Genomic DNA, 25,272 nt, shown 5'->3' on the forward strand with positions numbered 1-25,272 from the left:
TTACAGGATCATTTAGTAATCGCGAAAGCGTTACGGAGATGATAGATAAACTCCAGTGGAAGACTCTGCAGGAGAGACGCTCATTAGCTCGTTACGGGCTTTTGTTTAAGTTTCGAGAACATACCTTCACTGAGGAGTCAAACAGTATATTGCTCCCTCCTACGTATATCTCGCGAAGAGACCATGAGGATAAAATCAGAGAGATTAGAGCCCACACAGAGACATACCGACAATCTTTCTTTCCGCGGACAATACGAGACTGGAATAGAAGGGAGAACCGATAGACGTACTCAAAGTACCCTCCGCCAAACACCGACAGGTGGCTTGCGGAGTATGGATGTAGATGTAGATGTAGATGTAGAACAGTGGGGCTCAGAAGTGTTCCAAGGGTTGGGCTGAGGAGGTAACTCTAACATAATTCTAGGTGAGACAGGCAGCCAAAAGTAAGATTAAATAATTGGATGGGAACCCGACCCAGGGACGGCTCAAGGACCGACCAACAACCTATTCAATTCAGTTCCAGCCAACCAACGGCACGATAAAGGAAAAATGTCAGCTAGGACAGAAGCACTACGTCTTCAAATATTGGCGTCTAAAAACAGACAAGACACAACAACCACCGAAAAATATGAAGGAACACCAAGATCTGTCGAACTACACGCCCTATCGGACAGCATCAACACGGCGAGGTAAAACACACTGCGGAACACTACGCTAATGCCCTCGCTGCAGAGACTTCCTCACTGCTCTGCCCCAACCGACCGACTGCCTATTCCAGGACGCAAACAGCATTAAAATAACGGCTCAGTCGTTCCCACCCAAGTCATGTGTGTCAGGAACATTCAGGCGAGTCTTGGCTGTCCGGAGCTCACTGAAGCTCCATCCTGACTCAATTCCATGTCTTTTCAGAACTCGGAGACCCGGCGACCCGGGCACAATCGCTCGTAGCCAACCATGTATAGGCCACCTGACATCTTTGCACAAGGAAGGAACCGACCCACGTCCCGCAAGATGACCAACTGACGAGGGCCCAGAAACGGTCAGAAGACCAAATACACGTCGCCCAATGAGACGACCGACCGAACTACCAAACAACGGTCGTTACCACTCCAGTCTCCCTTCGTCGGACAGTGCATTGTGTCTCGCAAGCAGTCGGCGAGTACTGGCTGTCCGGACCTCACTGCCGCTGTCTCCTGACTGAACTTACGCAGACAACGACCCTGAAATACTTGCGGTCGCTCCAAGGATAGTACGACAGAGCTCTTCACGAATACGAGTCGCGCTCGTCTCACCAGTGTCTCAACTAGATATCACCCGTCATCCAGTTTTCATGTTTGCTTGTATACCTTAGTGTGGGACACAAAGTATCTGAAAGAAAATATTATCTGAAGAAGTTCAGTTACTTCCTTATACTTCAATAAGTTTTTCTTATGATTTCAATAGCTGCTTCTTTGGGAAAATTTTTATACTGACTACCTACTTCTAACGAGAAGACTTAATATTTTTAGTTACTTTGATAAGATCTGCGTTTTGTAAGAAATATTTCGTTTGAAAATATAGTAACGTGCCGTTATTTCACTCCATTAAAGAACCGTTCAGATTACCGGGCCTGACTCTATAATTAACGACTGGTCTGGTCGGACTAGTTGTTATATTTTGGCTGGGCCTCAATTTAAGAGCGCATTTATTCATAACGATATATGTATTCACCACTCCCACAGTGTACCATGAAATCAGCCACCCATGTTTTATAATCTCAGTCTTCCCCCACCCATTATGTCTTTCAATGATTCCTCTCACCAGACAGGTACACAATTCTATAAGCACTTTTTTGAAAGTATGGATTTCCATACTGAATGTATTTTAGTCACATATTTACGACTTTCGTTTTTCACTGATTGTGTAAAGCTTCTACATGCTGAAAACATTATAACGATTTATATCTGTTCTCTGTTTCACTAATTAAGCTATTCTTCTAAATTTTCGTATGTACAGAAATTTTAGCACTGTGCAATTGTGTATAGTAGTCTATACTCACATTCAAAATATAAATACAGTAGGTATAGCTCGTAAGCAAAAAATTACGATAACTTTATCCCGACAGCTAATGGTTATTTAAATACACTATGTGATCAAGAGTATCCGGACACCTGGCTGGAAATGACTTACAAGTTCGTGGCCCCCCCTACAGGTATTCATAGAATTCAGTATGGTGTTGGGACTCCATTAGCCTTTATGACAGCTTCCACTCTCGCAGGCATACGTTCAATCAGGTGCTGGAAGGTTTCTTGGGGAATGCCAGCCCATTCTTCACGGAGTGCTGCACTGAGCAGAGGTATTGATGGCGGTCGGTTACGCCTGACACGAAGTCGGCGTTCCAAAACATCCCAAAGGTATTCTATGGGATTCAGGTCAGCACTCTGTGCAGACCAGTCCATTACAGGGATGTTACTGTCGTGTAACCACTCCGCCACAGGTCACGCATTATGAACAGGTGCTCGATCGTGTTGAAAGATGCAGTTGCCATCCCCGAATTGCTCTCTAACAGTGGGAAGCAAGAAGGTGCTTAAAACATCAATGTAGGCCTGTTCTGTAATACGCCACGCAAAACAACGAGTGGTGCAAGCCCCTTCCATGAAAAACACGAGCACACCACAACACCACAGCCTCCGAATTTTACTGTTGTCACTACACACGCTGGCAGATGACGTTCACCGGGCATTTGCCATACGCACAACCTGCCATCGGATCGCCACATTGTGTACCGTGATTCGTCACTCCACACAACCTTTCTCCACTGTTCAATCGTCCAATGATTACGCTCCTTACACCAAGCGAGGCGTTGTTTGGCACTTACCGACGTGATGTGTGACTTATGGGCAGCCTCTCGACCATAAAATCCAAGTTTTCTCACCTCCCGCCTAACTGTCATAGTACTTGCAGTGGATCCTGATGCAGTTTTGAATTTCTGTGTTTGGATTTCCTGGGTAGATGACTGCCTATTACAGATTACGAACCTCTTCAAATGCCGGTGGTCTGTCATTCAACAGACGAGGTCGGTGTGCACGCTTTTGGCTGTATGTGTCCCTTCACGTTCCCACTTCACTATCACGTCGGAAACAGTGGACATAGGGATTTTTAGGAGGGTGGAAATCTCGCGTACAGACGTATGACAGAAATCGCACCCAATCACCTGACCACGTTCGAAGTCCGTGAGTGCCGCGGATCGCCCCATTCTGCTCTCCCACGATGTATAATGACTACTGAAGTCGCTGATACGGAGTAGCTGGCAGTAGGTGGTAGCACAATGCATCTAACATGAAAATCGTATTTTTTTGGAGGTGTCCGGATACTTTTCATCACTTAGTGTACATTGTAAGACGTATGCTTTGCCGGGCGCGGCATGACAGAATCTCTGACCAGAGAGTGGTTTATCGTTAGTTGTTGCTTGTCGCTAGTCTGCGCTTGTCTGCGCGAGTCGACAGTAGTCTTGCGTAGTCTGGAGTAGTCTGCGTGAGTCGGCGGGAGTCGGCATGTGTCGGCTGTGTGCTCTGCTCGGTACTCTGGTCAGGACTCTGGAGGATGAGTATTGTTGTAGAAGCTAAAAAAGCAGCATTGCGCATATTTAATAATGTATGTTAATTGTGATTTAATTTGTTCTAAAAAATGCCCCAATAATAATTTTTATAATATAAAGTAACTCTTTAAAGGAAAGCATTCATTTCAATTTAAATTATATTTAAAGAATATTTCCAATGCATGATCATTCCTTCCAAGAATCAAAAAAAAAAATATACGCCAGCATTGCACGAAGCTGTGTCGAAAAATATCTAATTAACAGCAGATAGAATTGCAGTTTTTATTGAGGTAAGAATTTTTTCCTTTTTTTATATTCAGAATACAGGGCCGAAGGGCAGCGCTGCTGTCCTCATAAAATTTATCAGGTTACAAAACTTTTTTATTATTTTGGTGTTTAGAAATTTTTCTGTTTCGAACTTGACATTAAATGAGAAAAGAATTTTGTGGTAACATTAAATGTGTATGCATTTCTGCACACAGACTACAAATGGGAGCCAATTTTGTTCAGAGGTCACAATATTAGAAAAATTCGTTTAATTATAATTTTGTGGGGAGGTTACACTTGGTTCACGGTCCATTTTCATTCTTATATATAGTGTATTTTTTTCTGTGGGGAGGTTACACTTGGCGACATCCGGCCAGGATCGTATTTCTTTGTGAATCTCTGAGAAGTAGTCATATATCTGCTCTTATTTACTTAAACGTAGTTTTACTAATTTGTCACTCTTTCTTTCACAGATCATCGGCAATTTGTTGCTCTCTGTTGTAATTGTGTTTGTTGCATTTTTGCATTGTCCTTGTTTCATTTGTGCTTAATTTTGTTTGTGAAAAATGCCGCGAAAAACTGTTAACAGTACATCGCGATGTGCAATGAGTGAAATTGCCGACTCTAATAATTTGACCGATAATACTAGCGACACTCAGTGTCTTAATGATAGTCCTCCATTTACAGAGAATCAGTGCGTACTGATCACCAGTAATGATTTTTATCCTAGTGATGAGCAAATAAATTCGATTGTGTCGTCTGTTAATTTAACGACAATTGATGACGTGGGACGTTCTGTTACAATGAACGTTACCCAGTTTAACACACCCAGTTTGCAAAATTTGAATTGTGAACAGATAAATTTTTCTAACGAAAATGAAGAGTGTACTCAAAGTACGACAGATTTATTTGATTCCGATTTAGTGACCAACAGTGCACATTCGATTAGTAAACCTTTTCAAGAATCAGAGAATGACCAACTGGTTACACAAAACGCGACAAAAACAGATACACCATCACACAGCACAGAGAATATAGTAGGTAATATTGGCATGGATCAAGTTATGGCATTATTACTACAACTTAATGAAAATTCCAAACAGTCGAAGAAAGAACAAGACGACAATTTCAAACGACTTAATGAATCGTACAAACAACTCAATGAAAGATATGACAGGTCGATCAAACAAACTAAGGAGAACTTAAAACAAATCAATGAAAAATTTGACAACTCTATTGATCAGCCTACTGAACAGATTACAGCCGTTGCCGAGCGATGTAACGAAGCTAAAGAACAATTACGTGAAGAAATTATGGTTAGTGCTAGGAATAGTAGTGAAGAAATTAGATCCGTTGCACAAGAAATATGTAGTACGCATGCAGACACCACGAAATTACTTAGAGATGAAATTAGTGTAGTCACTGAACAATGTTCAGAAAACGCAACACAGATACGCGACGAGTTTAATTTAAAGTCACCAGAACTTTGACACTCTCTGGATACGAAAGTCGATAAGAAATGTGAACAACAGAACAGCCAAATCGACGAACGTTTTGAAGTGACAGAAATGAAAAATATTTCAGTCTTTAAAACGTCACAGCATACGCCACTTTCCGAATATTTGTCACACTCACACAGCCAGTGTGACTTAGGTAATTTACATAGAGTACGTGACTTGGATTCCGGGTAGACACAGACAAACGGATTATCATACAATCCTGAACCAGTTCAGACATTCAGAGAAGACAATTTTGATTATAAGCACTTTCTAACCGTGAGAAAATTTAAGGTACTTAATAATGACGGAACACAGAGTCACGCTTTGGACTGGATACGACAATTTACTTTTGAATTTTTACTGCCATTGCCTGTAACGCAGAAACTGAAATTTATTTGCAGCGCGTAATTGACCTCAGGGGATTCATTACGCTTCGATGAATATGTGCCGTAGCGTGCACAGGGCCGCGAGCCGTAGTAGTGCTGTTTCATCTTTATTCTGCACTGCTGCCTTCTCTTCTACTATCCTTTATATCTATCAAAACAGCTCTTTAACTATCGCTCTATCTAGAATTCAGAAACGTGTAAAGAAAACATGATAAGACAAGTTTTACCGAAAGTGACAATTTTTCATTAGATGCTCCAGAAATGACAACCACGAGAACGTTAATAACAGACAAAAAAAAAAAAAAATTTAATCATCAGTATGTGTAAAATTTTCAGCAGTCGCAAACACATTTTTGTAACAATAGAGGTTTTTCACGGCAACAGCATGAAAGCCAGCCGGTTAGCATACCTAACCAACAATGTAATGTTCAAGGTCAACTAAGCTTTAATGTTTCGCTGCCTACACGTATAGCGTCAGCTCCACCAAATAGCAACGCACCGGAACAAGGAAGTCACTACGTACAAAAAAACACACCATTTCAATTCCTATCGCAATCACTGTATAGAAATGACTATCACGACAGACGTAAAAATAATGAGCACAATTTTCAGCGTACATTTAATAACAGTCGATCTTATTAGCAGCAAGAACATCAGCAACAACATATTATCATGAATGAACCAGACAGTAGGTATCATCCGGAGCGTAATACGTGTGGAAGAAATAATAGAACAGTACAAATAGTGGAAATGCCACAGCATCCTCCTGAAAATAATAACACGTCAGATAGAGTTTGACTAGATACAGTACAGGTTGCATATTCCAGTAACGTAAGCACTATTTTGACACGCAGAATCTTGTTCACGAGAACGATATTTGAAACATGCTTTGTTGAATGCACCACTTTTATCGCACACAGATCTTACCAGAAATTTTTCCATTGCCACCGACAGTTCTAATATCGCTTTAGGCGTACACATTTTTCAGGAAATTGAAGAAGATGGTTGTACAGTAATTAAAAACATCGCTTTTGCAAGTCGCATTCTGTCACCTGCGGAACGAAATTATTCTGTTACAGAACTTGAAACATTATGTGTTGTATGGGCTTTTACCAGATTTAGGCATTTTATTTATGGAAGACAAACTACAGTTTACACAGACCATAGAGCGATACAATTTTTACTTTCGGCTAAATTTACACACGACAGATTAAGTAGATGGAAACTTTATTTGCAGGAATTTGATTTTACAATTGTTCACATTCCCGGTACACAAAATATTGTAGCAGATGCACTATCCCGTTCCCTTAACAACAATCAGCAAGACATCGCAACCAACTTCTGCAAAGCAAATTTCAGCGTCATGTACATTCAACAAGTCGCATTTGAAAATTTCATTTCGTCGTCATTACAAGACATAGCACAAGAGCAGAGTAAAGACAACGTGTGGGAAGAAATTAAACACCTTTGGCAAGATAGGAATAATGTTACCATTAGAAACCATTACACTGTACGCAATGACATTCTGTTTCGCCGCTCTCATCCTGACAGCAACAATTGGTTATTATGCATTCCTGACGAACTTGTTAACAAATTAATCTGGTACACTCATTTAAGTTACGCACATTACGGAGCCAGAAAATGTTTTCTTATACTGAGACAGAACTGTTATTTTACCAACAAGGAGAAACGTATATGACGAGTTTTAGCGTCATGTAAAATCTGCCAGAAAACTAAGTCAGACACGACTTCACATGTTCCTCCATTAGATCCCATTGTACCTGTTAAATTGAGACCTATGGCCGCTGTAGACATTTTTGGTCCGATTCCCAGAACTAATAGAGGTTTTTGCTACATCTTTGTCGCTGTTGAGCTCACTTCGAAATTTGTTACCTTCACTCCGTTATGCAAAGCTACTGCTAAAACTGTTTCGAAAGCATTTGTAAAACATTTTCTATTTCATGTAGGGCATATGTTGAAAGTAATTTCCGACAATGGATCACAGTTTCGATCTGCTATATGGACACGTATGTTACGAGCTAGAAACATTTCACCGATCTATATATCCAGGTACCATGCTTCTTCGAACCCTTGTGAACGATTAATGAAAGATATTGGTAAACTGTGTAGAATATACTGCCATAAGAACATATTGATTGGGACACACACATACTCTCATTCCAGGATGTAATTAATTCCATACCAAATGAATCTACTATGTTATCTCCGTCTGTTATACTGAAAGATGTTGAACCACCTAACAAAATTAAAGAATTAGTAACCTTTCCTACATTTCGTCGACTACGACACCATGAAATAACTGACATTGCGCTGAACAACATCAAACATGGTGCAGAGCGCCGGAGAAGACAGCAAAAACAGGTTTGTACACGCCGTGACTTTCACATTGGACAGAAGATATTAGTACGTATACACTATTTATTGAACAGAGGAAAGAGTAGATGCAGTAAATTAGAGCTTCTATACGCAGGTCCATATCGGATTCGCAGCATTCCTCACCCCAATGTAGTACACGTCGAAACTTTGAGAACCAGATAAACCAAAGGGAACCACCACATCTCAAACATCAAACCTTTTATTGAATGAACATACTTTATGATTTATCATACTGTAATGCCATTTCCTAATTTTTTTTATGACCACTTATGCAATTATATTCACATGAACACTTACTGATGATTATCGTATTTTTTGTTGGCAAGTGCCCGGCAAGGTAAGGTTAGCAGGTCGCTCTTCTTGTCGTTACACATCAGACCGTGCATATTTTTCCAGATGAACTTACACATTTTTTGACCACTTATGCGATTATATTTATGTGACTACTTACTGATGATTGTTGTATTTTTTCTTGGCAAGTGCCCGGCAAGGTAAGGTTAGCAGGTCGCTCTTCTTGTCGTTACACATCAGACCATGCATATTTTCCATTTTTCATGTATGTATGATTGTTTTCCTGTTTTGTTTGTATGCACTATGAAATATTTAAGATATAACAAACACCAGTTGGCTTTGACATTTTTGCCTTATGATATCTCAACATCGTGACTGTTTTACATTTTTTTTTTTTTGCTGCTACAGTGTGATACACTGTGTACATTTTTGCCTTTGAACACTGTCCATGTTTTTGACATATTACGTTTTCCGTCATGCTATGCTGTATGCTCAATTATGTTACTATAAGCCAGTTTTTATTTAGTGGGTATATGATTTAAATGCAAGACATTAATCTTTGTTCATCATTTTCAGAAAGAAATAACGTGTAAAAGAAATAAATTAAACAGAAATGGGAATTTCACCTTCGGAATGGACGAAAGAAGATGCAATACTTCGTGACGAAGAGTAAATGGATCAGAATTAACAAGCATTAACAAGAATACACTATACACATCGTAGAATAGCAGTCTTAACTAATTTTTTCTTTCAGAATACGAGGCGATTGATGCAGGCTGTCAGACAGAACTACACATCTTAGTTTTAGTGATGAAATATGCTAGAAATAAGGAATGGTTGTATAATGAATAATGAAGTGACTTTTTTGCAGATGATAATGAATTGTGATGAATAATGATGAAGAATATGCTACAATGGTTAATGAAGTTTTTCTTTACAGATGATGATAATAATGGAGTTATGGTAATATGAATAATGAAGTTTTTCTTTACAGATGAGGATAATGATCAAGTTTATATATTTACTGTTAATTAAGAAATGCTATGTAGTTATTTAAGTAATTGTTGCAGTTCGTTTTGACAGTATGTCTTATATCGCATGGTATGATGACTGAATGTTTTGGAAAGGACAGCTAGAGAACATATATATTTTTTATACACATTTCACTACCTGTTAATTCGAAGTTCACTACTTTTCAGCATAATATGTGTTTCTTCTTTCAGTTTAATAATCTTTTTGTATTTTTTGCAGAAATTATTCATGAAATTAATGTGCTATAAACAGTTGTTCATTAAACCTATGTCATTTATGAATGTGATCACTTATACTCTACTTGTTTCATAACCTTGCTACAGCTGACTCATGATGAATGACGTTACACATCTTCATTTTGCAGCAATTACTCAAAAGCAAATATTGTTATGCCCCAGTAATTTATTATCGATCCCCACACAATGCATTGCTAGCACAAAAAAAAAATGTATTACCAGTCCCAAATAATGCTACCAGTTTAAGAGAGTTCTGAGTATTACTGATCAGCTCTGAATAGTATGTCACTGGAATAATGAATTCTGAGTAATACTGAATGATGCTTTGTAATAATGCATAAATACTATGTGCATAATTTCTGTAAATAATATTTTTGTTGTACTCTAAAAATGCTATGCCAATAATTAACTCTTGTTTTGAATGATCACTTCTGAACAATGCATAAAAAAATGCTTTGTAACTGACCAATGAATGCCACTGATTACTGTAATGAGATGACCTATGATGCCAATGATTACTATAATTAGATGAATTATGTATAAATGCTATGCCAATAATTAACTCATTTTGAATGATGACTTCTGAATAATGCATAAAATAATGCTTTGTATCTGGTCAATGAGTGCCAGTAATTACTATATTCAGATAATTTATGAACATTGTTCTGTAATACTACATACATGGTACAGAAATGTTAAATAACTGGGCGATGAGTGCCACCAACTACTCACATCAGTTGTTAGACTAATGTAGTTTTCAATGAAGACTAGTATGTGACTTAATGTCCTTCACCTTCTGACCTAATTACCAGAAATTACTGCAATATCCGTTTCTCCTGTCTATCCTCATAATCATGGAGCACTATATTTGGTTTTTGCACTAATTCTACGTTGGTCTACTTTACAAGAACGTGCTGTTGACACGACATGCTGTCCACCACCTTGAGCGATGGAGATGTTATTATGGTCCCACTGTTTGGTGTACCTAGTGTACTACCAAATTGATAGCATGGAATATTATTACGACATTTCAGTGTCTTGGCTACACTGATTAATACTCCAAGGAAAAGAACTTCAGATTGTCTCACTTGGTGTTGTGCTTCTACAGAAAGATATGGACTTTCAGTGCAGCTGCGTGCAACCTCAAGTGCTACAACCATGACGCAATCCTTCCCATTCCTTTCCTAGTTCTTGTAAAATGGTAAACACTTATACAATGCGTTTAAATTCTTGTAAAATGATAAAGACATATACAGTGCGTGTGCACTTCATTTCATTTGTCAACAAGATCAGTTGTCTTAAAAATGCTAAAGACTTATACAGTGCGTGTGCACTTTATTTCACTCGATGATATGTTATATAAAAATGCTATGTTATGTAAAAATGCTAAAGACTGATACAGTGCATGTGCACTTTATTTCACTCGATGATATGGTATGTAAAAATTCTATGTTGTGTAAATATGCTAAAGACTTATACAGTGCGTGTGCAGTTTATTTCACTCCATGATACGTTATGTAAAAATGCTAAAGACTTATACAGTGCGTGTGCACTTTATTTCATTTTTTAGGGTAATCAGTTCTTGTAAAATACTAAAGAGTTTTACAGTGCGTGTGCACTTTAGGCCATTTGTACTCATTACGTATACATTTTGTGATTCCCAGATATGTTCTGTACTCAGTGCATGTGCACTATATTTTATTTCATATTCTGTGCCTATATATATGTATATATTCTGTGATTGTAAACTTACTTAATTAAGAAAAATTTGTTGCTCATGGCAAGTCCAATTGACTCACCATCGCTGCCAAATTTTTGCCCCCCCCCCCCCCCCCCCCCCAGTGGAGGGTTGTGTAAGACGTATGCTTTGCCGGCGATGGGCGAGGCATGACAGAATCTCTGACCAGAGAGTAGTTTGTCGTTAGTTGTTGCTTGTCGCTAGTCTGCGCTTGTCTGCGCGAGTCGACAGTAGTCTTGGGTAGTCTGCGTGAGTCGGCGGGAGTCGGCATGTGTCGGCTGTGTGCTCTGCTCGGTACTATGGTCAGGACTCTGGAGGATGAGTATTGTTGTAGAAGGTAAAGAAGCAGCATTGCGCATATTTAATAATGTATGTTAATTGTGATTTAATTTGTTCCAAAAAAATGCCCCAATAATAATTTTTATAATATAAAGTAACTGTTTTAAAGAAAAGCATTCATTTCAATTTAAAGAATATCTCCAATGCATGATCATTCCTTCCAAGAATAAAAAAAAAATATACGCCAGCATTGCACGAAGCTGTGTCGAAAAATATCTAATTAAGAGCAGATATAATTGCAGTTTTTATTGAGGTAAGATTTTTTGTTTTTTTTTGTTCAGAATACAGGGCCGAAGGGCAGCGCTGCTGTCCTTATAAAATTTATCAGGTTACAAAACTTCTTTATTATTTTGGTGTTTAGAAATTTTTCTGTTTCGAACTTGACATTAAATGAGAAAAGAGTTTTGTGGTAACATTAAATGTGAATGCATTTCTGCACACAGACTACAAATGGGAGCCAATTTTAATCAGAGGCCACAATATTAGAAAAATTCATTTAATTATAATTTTGTGGGGAGGTTACAACATACAGACTAAAATCTTTAGATTTATACGATATTTATTCGTAGTCGTAGGGTAATGTTGTTGACACTAATGTAGTAGAAGTCTTTGACACTGACTCCTTTGAGATATGCATAATACAAATGTAACAGATAGACGAACATATTTAACATCATCAGCTCATGGGCTATTCCATACTGTTATGACACACAATTTCGCAAGAAAGTCATTCATTCCTTTGCTGAAGAGGAACTCTGCGAGTTTTCAAACATGATCCTCATGTAGACCATGTAACGGACTACAGTGACTTTCATATTACATAGTTTTAGGAAGTCAAATTAAACACCTTTCAGCCATCAAATTTCAGCCTTATTTATTTGGCAAACAGTTTCAGTGTTTTACTATGCTATCTTCAGGCCCTTCACCGGCATGTAGGAAGAATCTACCTTGGTTGTAATCAAAACAGGGGCAAACAACACTGGTATTAATAAATATTTGCTATAGTGATCACCTACCTGCAGGTAATGATCGAAGTGATGACTATAGCAAATGTCTACTAGGGGTTATTCAAAGTAATAGTTCTCCTACCAGCGGACTGTAATGGATGCCTGGAGAAGATGCACACACATACTACGTTTTGACACAGCCATCGACCAAGAAAGATGGTGGGCTACTAAAATAAGTAGTGCGCGTACTACAATGCCCTAGCAGGATCCTTGAGGTGCTGTGCAGTACCGCTGGTTCTGACATAGCCTTTGACCATAAAGCATAATCTATTAAAATAACAAGAGTGCTCCTACTGCTGGACTGCAGTAAGTTCCTTGAGACAACGCTCACTCTAATTTCGTTCTGAAGCAGCCAGCCGGCAAGAAGCAGTGGGATACACACCACCATCTAGTGGACTTTAGTAGCTGCCTTGAGAATATGCTCACTTCCATTCTGTGGTGTCACCGCCAGACACCACACTTGCGCCGCGGTCCATTAGTACATGTCGGACCCGCGTGTCGCCACTGTGTGATCGCAGACCGAGCGCCACCACAAGGCAGGTCTCGAGATATGGACTAGCACTCGCCCCAGTTGTACGGACGACGTAGCTAGCGATGCACACTGACGAAGCCTCGCTCATTTGCAGAACAGATAGTTAGAATAGCCTTCAGCTAAGTAATTGGCTACGACCTAGCAGGGCGCCATTAGTAACATTGCATGTATCTAAAGAGTCCCACTTGAATAACCACAATCTCCAGATGTACCAAAAGGATGGATTAAAGTTAAGTATTCCAGAAGCTACGTACTTTTCTTTATAGCATTCATTACGTATCCTGTTTCAGACCTCACGCCATCCTGCTTTAGCTTAGCGCGTGCCTTTCGGCTTCCTCTCATTGTGTCTAGGCTGTCTTGTCTAGACACAACACATTCCTTTTTTTATGCAGCCATCAGCCAAGAATGGTCTACTGGAATGACGTAGAGTCCTGCTCTAGTGAACTCTAGCAAGTGCCTGAAACGATGTTCTCTTCTACTATGTTCTGACGTAACCATCGTCCTAGTAGAATAATGGGATATTAGAATGACCAGAGTAACTCCACTAGTGGACAGGGGATCTTGGGGAGACGGTCATTCGTAGTACGTTCTGAAGCAGCCACCTGTAACAGTCCAGTCTGGTTCTTTACACAAGAATGTTCTACTCACCTTCCACTGGTCTTCTCATGCAACACACGTTTCCCTGAAGAAAACTATCGATGCTTGTCATCTAGAGAAGCTGTAGTTAACACTAGTCGGATAAACGTATTTACTGGACGCAAAAAATTGTTTTCTAGTTCCATTTTGTACTAACTAGTAAATGAGAGAAATAAATCTAATAAAAATTTCATTATACTGTCACATCTAGGACACCATTTCAACTGCCATATCCAAATTAATTTTGAGTTAACATTACGACATTCGCAACTAGATACATTCACTCTCAATAGCCATCTGGGTATACAGCGTAACCTATTACTGTAAAAGTACACACCCATCGGAGGTCTGAGTCCTCCCTCTGCCATAGGTGTTTGTGTTATCTTTAGCGTAAGTTAGTTTAAGTTAGATTAAGTAGTTTGTAAGCCTAGCGGCCGATGACCTCAGGAGTTTTGTCCCATAGGAACTTACCACAAATAGAAAATCACATACTGATTGTCTGTGAATGATACGCTCGCTCAATATGCTACAGAGCGTTCAGTTCTAGGTTACTGTGATGTGGTCGGAAAAGTGAGGTCCCATGTTAATTGTGGAAGTGCTATGTGTCAGAAGACGTAGTCATCAGCTACAGAGGATCGTTTACAAGAAAGCAGATACAAAATATTGTGTCAAATACGCTAGCAGCAATCGTATGATTCGATTTCATAAAATTTATGTTACCAGCAACACTGACGAACTTTCAGAAGGGTCACCAGTTTACATCATATACCACAAGATGCACACATTTAAGTGGATCAGATTAAATTTATTCAGATGGCGAAAGACGACCATTTATACTACCAAACTACGAAAACGAAAATGGTGCATAGCGCACGGGAGTCCTTGGAGAATGCCTATCTATCAGTTTTCAACGGAACTGAAGTTCCAGTATTTCATGTAATTATTCACCAAATAGAAAAATTTAAAACACTGCCATAATCTACTCAATAAGAGGTACAATCTCATGCTGAAGGTTTTTACACAATAAGTCAAGTATTAAAGCTGGAAACTGTCTACAGATCTTGAGGCAGGACGCGCATACTCCCTGCACTATATTTATCCAGCATTTGAGATTGAGAGCACTTAGCAACTTCCAACAAACAATAAATACAATTTCGAACCTTTTAGAAACTGTTTTGTCGACCCCTGCCCTTCCCTCGCACCCTACCACAAAATAATGAAAGGAAAAATGATAATCACCTGCAACATTTTCGCTGTTCATGTAGTAAAACTTCAGCATGAGTCACCACTGTATGTATCTGCAAAACTATATCACTGTACTCCACGTAGTTCAGAAGGTGTCACCTCATAAGCAAGAAGACACGAGAAAAACGGAGCAGAAATTACTCACACTATACTCATTCATTGTTTGATAATGGGAGTAATTTGCCACTGCCAACAGACTTTCGATATAGTTTCAAACCTTTTCTATATATTTTCATTCTCTGTCGGTGAATATACTGTAATTAATACACTCCAACATAATTATCAACCACAAATGTTTTACATGAATGGCGTCACATTTTTAACACATTAACAATGCAAGGGAGTTCGATTCTTTAAATAATTTGTGACTGGAGGCTTATTATTGATAAAGCTAAAACATCGGCGTGAGGTTAGTATAAGGCAGAGCCTTCCTAAAATTTCCCATATAATAATGCAAAATGAAGCGAGTAAAATATTTTGGCCGTACCTGAAAAGCAATGGAATCGTCTTCGTGAGCAAGGTTTCGCATCGCTGCAGTTCTGCGTATGGCCGTGCAGTCACTGATTCGGTGCGCGGCACACCGTTCATGCTTTTTTAGCTGTAATACACCATAAACGCTTGTGTTAGTCGTAGAAGGACAGATAGTATATCGCATTTTATCACTTGTATTCCAAGAAAATGCGTGTACACCGTATCGTTTACTATTATGCCACTGCACTTCCCTATACTTATCTACACGTCCACTTGTTTTCTTACAGTTAACTCTCCTAAAATATGTAAATATTCATATCACACAACGCGCGCTATCGCGGGAAATGATTCATTGTCGAGAACTGTTAACTTGAGTAAATAAAACAGTCTCTTCCAAAATTGCGGACGAAAGTATACAAATCGTTGCCTGGCAGATAACTTTCTCCTTCCAAACGAATTATAGCGCAATGTAGTGAAAAAGCGCAGTCGCAAGTAACATAGAGCGAAAGAAAAACTAGATAATTTTTGTACTCCCAGAAAGGGTGCCAGTCCAGCTGAAGAACAGACCAGATTAAACAATCTTTATACGCATGATGATGTTAAACAACATGAACGAAAGAAATATGTGCAGTGCACAGTGAGCGATATTCACTTCAAAATCTAAAGAAGTTTGCTATTGATTTCAAAATATTAAAATAGAAAATTGATTCATACTGAAATATTTCAAATCCATAAGAGGCAAGGTCTCCAAATTATCAACGGAAACATAGTGACTCACAGTAAAATCAACCCATTGTTCTTTGTTATTGTGCACTTTAAACGAAATCGTAGATGTTAACCTTTGGATCGCAGGTACGTTTTTGATACGTGGAACTTCCCAATGTTGTAACAGACAAAAATCTTAATATTCAGAAAATGAGTTAATTTAATTTACTTTAGCTATCATTTACGCTCTGTTGAAGAATTCTTCATTACATTCATATCAGTTTGTCTCCGTCTTCGTTTCTCTTTATCTAGTTTCGGGCCAGATTGTGTTATCTATGGTACTTTTTCTTCTATAACTTTTGTTCCAGTCTACAGTCAACAGGCTACCCCCAAAATATATCTCTATCAGAGTGTGGCATGCCTCTGGAAGTCCGATAGAGTTATATTTTGGGGGTAGTCTGTTGATTGTAGATACGAGGGACTGATCATTTATGTTATGTTGAATAAGTTGGACCACTGCGACTGTTTAAAATTTTCGTTCAAAGAAACGACTATTTTTGCAAACTGTATTTGCCTCATCAAGTGTTCGTTATCAATCCATAAAAGCGGTTTACAAAAGCTGCAGACAGCACATTCTGATCAAGGTATTGTAAATTTCGAATTCGGAAATGTTGGAACGCCCTTAAATAAAAAGTGGAGGCTACGGCCATCCTGAAGCCTGCAGTGTAGACAGCCTTGGGAGGAAATGTTGCTGTAGGCAATTTAACACAGTCCTCCAGACTGGAGATGCCCTTCATAGTAAGTGTTGTATTTTATTTTGTGTTGCCCCAAAGCGCTATCACCTGCTCATCCTGAGTGCAGTGATACATATGATACTCTCAACTAACATGTACCCAAAATAAAGTGCAGTATCTTTGAATGATGACTAAATTATTCTTATCATCAGAGCCCGGATATGCATGCAAAGTGCTTCGAGTTTTTGAATAGACTGAATGTAGGCATTAGCAATATTCATTACCGTCCTCACCTTTATGTGGTCACTGAAGCTCAAAATGGTTCAAATGGTTCGGAGCACTATGGTACTTAACATCTGAGGTCATCAGTCCCCTATAACTTAGAACTACTTAATCCTAACTAACCTAAGGACATCACACACATCAATGCCCGAGGCAGGATTCGAACCTGCGACCGTAGTAGTCGCGCGGTTCCGGACTGAAGCACCTAGAACCGCTCGACCACCACGGCAGGCTCAGTGTCCTAGAACTTAGAGCTACTTAAACCTAACTAATCTAAGCACATCACACACATCCATGGCCAAGGCAAGATTCGGACCTGCGACCGTAGTGGTCGCGCGGTTCCAGACTGAAGCGCCTAGAACCGCTCGTCCACGCCGACCCCGTCACTGAAGTACTTTTAAATTGTGTATAATTGTATATTTTGGGGAAAATTGATTCTGTATGCATATTTATTAAAATTTACAAATAGTGGAATATTGTTCTTTATCTAGCCAAAATAGAACTTCGCATTCATAATCAAATAACATTTTATCACAATATCATAAACTGCAGTATTTAAAATTCTAGTTGGTTGACAAATCCAATAGCTTTTTTTTGTTTTTTTTCTTGAAATGACGACTAGTGACTGCAGTTGTTCGATTTCATTGTATAAGATAATCTTTTAGCCGTTTTTCCATAGAAGCCGGAGTTACCCTTCTTCATATTGCGATGTTGAACCATCTGAAGTACGATATAAGATCACACCTACCGGACAAATTACATGCATTTACTTGCAGTTACGATCACACTTCAAAAGCAATAACACAGAGTGAATAATACTTTGCTTTGTCATTCCACCAATGAAACTGCCATGACGTCTGTGTTGTGTAAAGACGTTACTAAGTTCGGGAGTGATATCTATGAAGATGGACAAGTATTTCTTTTATCATGTGAATGAAGAATTGCTTCTGACAAAGAGTTCCAAGTAATACAACATCGAAACACTGTGAAACACAAACAAAATACAGCCAGAATTTCAGCTTTAAGTCACAAATTTTTAGTTATGCCATTTAGGAAACAGGTCGCCGTCCTTGGAGGTACAAGTGACTTACGCGCTAAGGAATTTTGTTCAGCATTTGTAATTCTTGCAAACATAACAATGCCTGAAGAATGTATCCTTCGTAAAACGTATGTGACCGAGTATTTCAAAGAAGTTATTCGTGATATCCGGGAATCGTTAAGAGATGGAAACATTTCTGTTTCAATAGGAGGGACGACAGACGCTGAATGTAGTGTGTATGCAGGGCAGCAGTCAGTGGAATAAAATCCAGAAGTAAAACTTAGCTGTTAAATATTCAGATACTGAAAATGGTAAATCAAGCTGCAAATTGCAAATTCTTTAATGGTTCCCATGCTTCTTTGGAAATGGCCAATATAAAATATGACAATGTGACGTTATTTCTTACAGATGATACTTCATACGTTGGAAAAGTAGCAAATGCATTCAAAGCTCTTTACCTCAAACTAATTCTGAGCCGTGCGCGGCTCGTGTTCATGCCGTTTCTTGCTTGACAGCTTCTCTTTACGGAACTGTCGCCTCGCTTCTTATACGATTTACTGGCGTCACTAAGTTGCTGCCTTGCCTGCCCGTGAATGGCAGCAGCAACCCGTATCGATAAGAGCCGGCCGTTGTGACCGTGCGGTTCAAGGCGCTTCAGTCTGGAACCGCGTGACCACTACGCTCGCAGGTTCGAATCCTGCCTCGGCATGGATGTGTGTGGTGTCCTTAGGTTAGTTAGGTTTAATTAGTTCTAAGTTCTAGGCGACTGATGACCTCAGAAGTTAAGTCGCATAGTGCTCAGAGCCATTTGAACCGTATCGATAAGAGCACTGTCGTATTATGTTTGAAGCGATCGCTAGTGTTTCCAGCTCGTCGTGTGTCGGGGGTTCAGCCGGGACGCAGCGCCGACCGCTTTCGACACGCATGCACTGTCCAACGGAAGGAGATCGCAGTGGCAACGACCATTGGTTGGTCGTTCGGTCGGTCGTTCGGTCGGTCGTTCCGTCGGGCGACGTGTATTTCGTTTTTTGACCGTTGGTCATCTTGCCGGACGTTGGTCGTTTCCTTCCTTGTGCAGAGATGTCGGGTGGCGGGTCTTTCCTCTGCATGGTTGGATCCGAGCAAGTGTTGTGAGTGTGTGGGTTTTATTCTGTCAAGTTGTGCAATGGACTGATCCAACAAGTACCCTTTGGCTCCTGCAACAAACAATTTCCACCTCATACTATTACAGAAGTCAGTCAGACGCTCCTAATGTACCAACAAGAACTGCTTGAAAAACATTCAGCAACAAATATCTTCTGGAGTCGTCCGCTGTAAGGAAAAGACACTTAAATATTATATCTATTCTTATGTAACTAGTGGGATACTTGGGTATGGGAGTATTGCTAGTTAATGTAAAAAAAACATTAAAAGAACGAAAAATATTATTTACTACAAAAATTCTGAGAAATCAAGTGAAACTTTTTCTTATAAAATAATAATAAATTTCCGGATTCTTTTTGGAGCAGTAGATTGCCTCTTATGGATAGGAATGCTATTATTTTACAAAGTATTGAAAGGTTCTTTTCTCCCTTTTCTTTAAGAATGCTATTTACTTGGCAGAATGGCTGAGAGCCATGCCTACACAGCTTGAATAACTTGTCTAGATACGGTTAAGGCTGTCACATAAGAAATGGAGTGGAGTGTACTGTTAGGGAGGACAGATGGGACTCGCATACGCTGCTGCGCACAATACCGTGAGCTGCGACGACTGCTGCCTGCATTGCTCACTGCTGGCAAATAAGACAACTATCTGTTTCTATCTGGATTGACCTTCACCAATCACACTCTCCCTATGCCTTGATGAAGTCAAAGACTCCTATCCTCCCCTAGGCTAACTATTGGCATGGTACACTGGTCAGATAACCACCACAATGCAACTCAATACTCGCTCGCAGGTGTTTAACTAGTACTCTGTCCGTGTTCACACCGCACAATAAGTATGGCGGCCAACACAATGAACAAACTCTTAATCGCAACCTACTCAATATAGAGTGTCACTCCGATTCACTAACGACAGAGGTGCTGTCCCAGTGAAGTGCTGAGGAGAGACTTTGTTCGTCTCTCTTTGCGTACAGGTACGAGCGCACTCGCTCTCGTTATGTGTTCCCAATCCAAGAGCGACAACGGAATGGCCCCTTTTTCTGGAAAAGTTGCAAGAATATATCATTCACTGTCTTCCCTCACTCCTCTGGCTCTTTGCATCAGGAATCAGCAATCAGCATTGCTCATTTAAACGGGAGAATGATGTTTCGTTTAAGTCGACCACTGCGAAAATCTGTAGCATCTCATTAGGCGTATGCTGTCCTCCTGTGAGAACTCCATAACTACGCAGTCGGTCTGTGAAAAAATGCGTCTTCTTGGCGCTCCCACACAATGGAATTTGCTTTTAAGTCGAACACGGGGGTCGTTATCCCTTTACTCTGGCAAAAGCTGTCTTCTCTCTGGGCAGTCGCTTCAGCCAAAGTAGATGTGTTGTTGACCCAGCCCTCTGAAGGGACGGTCTTCCCAGCAGGCTGGGAACGAAAATTCCTGTGGCTGTAATGGTGTGTACACCAGCTTCGACTTTTTTCAACCTAGGTGTGTGCAGTTGCGATTTACTTATTAGATTTGCATATCATTTACGTGAATTCATACAAAATTGACTCTACCTTATCGAGTTTGGGTTCAAAAAAGAGTCTTGATGTGCAGAGTACGATTATGAGGATGGAATATGTAAGAAATGAAGGTCGGGAGACCACGCCACCTTACAGTGTCTCTGAGCCGTCGTGTGTCCTAAGGCAGTCGGGACGGAGTAGCAATGAGGTCCAGACAGCCACGACTAGCCCGACTGTTGCTGACACACATGACTTGAGTGGGAACGACCTTGGTTGGTCGTTCGGTCTGACGTCTCATCGGACGACGTATATTTGGTTGCCAGCCACTTCTGGTTCTCCGTGTGTGTCGACTTGTCATTCGTCCTGGTGGTTCCACAGTGATTGCTTTTACGATTGTTCGAGTTCTTGTGGAAGTGTTTTGGTGGAACTGAGCCTAGCTCGTGTAATTTAGACTGAGCAGTTATGTTAATGCTGTCTGCGTACTGGAGTAGGTATTCGGTCGGCTGGGACAGAGCAGCGAGGAAGCCTCCGCGGCGTGGGCATTAGTGTAGTGTTCCGCAGTGCGTTTTTTGTCTCCGTGTTGATGCTGTCCATACCGCATGTAGTTTGACAGCCTTTGGTGTTGTCCATATTTTTGAGTGGTTATTGTGCCTTGGCTGTTTTTAGACACCAATTTTGAAGACGTAGAGCTGCTGGTATCTTCGTCCTCGGTTGCTATTTTCCATTGCCGTGCCGTTGGTCGACGGAGCGGAATTGATTAGGTTTTTGGACGGTTCTTCAGCTGTCCCTGGGTCGGGTTGCCATCTGATTACTTAATCTTATTCTTGGCTGCGTATCTCACCTTGCCTTACGTTATATTCCTCAGGCCGACCCTTGGAACACTTCTCAGCACCATTGTTCTGTTGTATTTAGATTGTGATTTTTGTCTCAAGTACGGTGCGAGTTCAGCCGCCTATTAATTTAGTTTGTTTTAATTTCAAAATAAGGCCTTCAGCCGTCTTAAGTTAAAACTGAAGATTCTTGCTTAAACCAATTTTTTTAAAAAAGAAAAGAAAAAAGGGGACTTTTGCTCTACTGGAAATCCTTGTTATCCAGGCCTTAAGCCGTGAGTTGTTCTATGTTCGCTGGCGTGGTGGCCGAGCGGTTCTAGGTGCTTCAGTCTGGAACGGCGCGACCGCTACGGTCACGAATCCTGCGTTGGGCATGGATGTGTATGATATCCTCAGGTTAGTTAGGTTTAAGTAGTTATAAGTTCTAGGGGACTGATGACCTCAGAAGTTACGTCCCATAATGCTCAGAGCCATTTGATCCATTTTGTTCTATGTTCAGTATGTGGGCTTCAGCCGAGCTTTTGTGCCAAAGACGGCCGAAGTGGCCGTGCGGTTAAAGGCGCTGCAGTCTGGAACCGCAAGACCGCTACGGTCGCAGGTTCGAATCCTGCCTCGGGCATGGATGTTTGTGATGTCCTTAGGTTAGTTAGGTTTAACTAGTTCTAAGTTATAGGGGACTAATGACCTCAGAAGTTGAGTCCCATAGTGCTCAGAGCCATTTGAACCATTTTTGTGCCAAATATGTTTAAGATAAGGCCTTCAGCTGTCTTAAATTAAAATTTTAAATTTCACTTGTTTAAAACCTTTTTAAATTTTCTTCTTTTTTGGAAATTCTTGTTATATAGGCCTTAAGCCTCAGTTCTTCTGTGTCCAGTGTGTGTCCTTCAGCCGAGTATTTATGTAACGTTTTCTTTTTTAAGTAAGGCCTTCAACCACCTGTATTCCTTAAAGCAAATTTAATAACTTGTGTTCGGGCTTTCAGCTGTATTGTTCTGAATCCTTTTAAGGATACGTGTGGTTAAGTGTTTTTAGGAAAATAAAGTTTGTGTCTTTTGTGCAACTGATAGTAACTGATTTTGGCCCCTTTCCACAATCGTAACCTGATCCGCTCTGTCCTGCGAAACAAGATTTCAAATACATTTAATCCGATGGGCTACACCGCGCAGCAGAAACGGCTAGATCACAGTCTCAGGAAGTGAACCATCTTGTTTCCAATGTCAACAAAATTTTCATTAAAGCACTTGCCTGCGTTTCAGTTTTCAGAGAGTTGGCTCCAAAGTTATCATCGCTTTCTCAGCCTATTTTAATACGGTTGCTTCGTGGTTGGAGACCGTATTTTACTGTGCCAAACATTTGAGCGATGTGAAAAAGTAGTACATGGTTTCGATATGGAAGAAGCAGCATCTATAGGGATTGCTCAAGAGTGTTTCAACTCAAGTGATATAGAAAGTAAATTGCACTATATACGTAGTCGCTTTTGAATGCTAGCAGAAATCGTAAAGGAACTGCAGTCTAGGAACAACTGAAGACATGCGCGGGAAAGCGGGCTAACCGTCAAACGTAAAAGCTTAGAGATCAGTGTTGCCATGTGTTGCTGGGTATGGGAACTACGAAAAGTGGCATTGGTCACACCACTGAATATCACACTAGGTTATTTAGGGGTGAGACCAAACGTCAGTTTTGATAGCTCCCGTACGCAGCATCAGGTGACAACACTTATCTCTACGTACTTACATTTGGAGGTTAGATCGTTTTACCACGCATGTCTTCAATACATTGCAACAATCATTGTTCCTAGTGAATCGTAGAGATGCGATGTATCCTTTTAATAAGTTGAGTGCAGTTCTTGTTAAAAATACAGGCTATGAAACAATTTGTAAAATTGCAAAACATCTGGCAGGGGGAACGTGCAAAGAGCAGTAGGACTTCACCAAGAAGAGCCCCTCTCATGTACTGCTGGCATCCTGTGACGGAGAAAGGTCTTTTTCACTCCACAAACCCATCTTCACGGACAATCGATGAAGTTTCGCCGCGGGAAACTTCAATATGACATTTTTAAGTATTGCAACAGGAGCATTGGAAAACAGAGTGAGTTTCTAATATAAGATATTCTTTATTTCTGTTCCCGTTAAGATTTAGGTTAAAACAGTGCAATACTTTTCTACAGCAATCGACTACAAATTATTAAATTGTTATGAACTGATCACAATATTTATTAGCCACACCATTTGTGTGATGCTTATCGTTTATGCACATTTTAAAAATTTTTAGTGTATTTTTTTTTTTGGTGTAATAAATGTTCATTGAGATTTGCCTTTTGTTAGTTAATAAAGATTTTAGTAATCTCAAGCTAGTATCTTACGCACGTCCCACCCAATCACTATTCTCGTTTGTCAGTCTGAATCATTAAAAGCTATCTGCAGTATACCAGTGTCACTATAAAGTAACGGTTGGTCCTGATTAGGGTTAATAAAGACGTTGAAAGTGGACTATCTCTAATTACTTGAACATATTAATAAAGTCGTTATCCTTTGATAGCCAGTAAACTAAATTATCCACCTTCTTAACGTGATTAGCATGTCCTTTCTCTTCTCCCGACGACTTTCAGTTATTTTATGAACTTACAAGAACGCCACCCTAAAACTTGATCAAACCGCCACGTAGCAGTTCTGTAATTGTCCGGGGACTGGGTGGTTCATTAGGTGACGGTGTTAGATCAGGATCAGGGAAGACCGTGACTCCTCGGGCATGGGTCAGCAGTAGCTCGGTGGAAAGTGGTCTGTTCGGTGCCCAAGACTACCAATGAATCATCAAGCATTTATTGTTGCAATGTTAAGTCAGCTTCATTCACAGTCACCAGCAACAGGAGCAGGTAGGAGGGCGCTAGGCACAGTGGAATGTGCTGACACCCACCACGCTTACCTGCTGCAGCTATGGTGGTGCGTATTCAGCATCCTGCGACGTCATGGCAGTCTGGGCGTAGCTCAGATGGTATTGTCCACGCTGACTCAGGTGTTGGCAGCTTGTGGCAGTGTGTTTCCAGGGGACTCTCACGACGTCCTCGTACACGGTGCTCCAGTAACCTCCCACTGGCTCTCACACTGGAGTGTGCGATATTGGAATGAGTCGCACTACAGCCTTCTTCATGGAAGAAAGGTAGGTGGTGGACTATGGCACGCTCCTCTGCAATGACGTTTGTTGGCAGATCCATGGCCCCGCTGGTTAGGCGTCCAGAATGCCTGATCGTGGATGCCGCCCACAGATTCCCATCAAGCCTGACTCGAATGGCACCACAGTGGCAAAGATCTCCTTGTAGGACCCGTTCCATCAGAGTTCGAAGATTTCCTGAACAGACAGATGATGGACCGACACAGGTCCCATCTTCAGGTTGAT

The 25,272-nt window shown here is 40.4% G+C and overlaps 1 protein-coding gene across 1 annotated transcript in view; it reads right to left on the reverse strand.

Annotated features, from left to right (window-relative positions):
• The window catches only part of LOC126473481 (solute carrier family 22 member 7-like), a 169,123-nt gene extending 153,353 nt beyond the window's left edge, over positions 1-15,770 (reverse strand). Inside the window, exon 1 of the mRNA XM_050100556.1 lies at positions 15,670-15,770. Coding sequence (XP_049956513.1) covers positions 15,670-15,711 — 42 coding nt within the window. The 5' untranslated portion in view covers positions 15,712-15,770. The remainder of the gene's footprint in view (positions 1-15,669) is intronic.
• Positions 15,771-25,272: the final 9,502 nt, after the last annotated feature.

This window comes from Schistocerca serialis, chromosome 4 (genome assembly GCF_023864345.2).
Source record: "Schistocerca serialis cubense isolate TAMUIC-IGC-003099 chromosome 4, iqSchSeri2.2, whole genome shotgun sequence".
NCBI lineage: Eukaryota > Metazoa > Arthropoda > Insecta > Orthoptera > Acrididae > Schistocerca > Schistocerca serialis.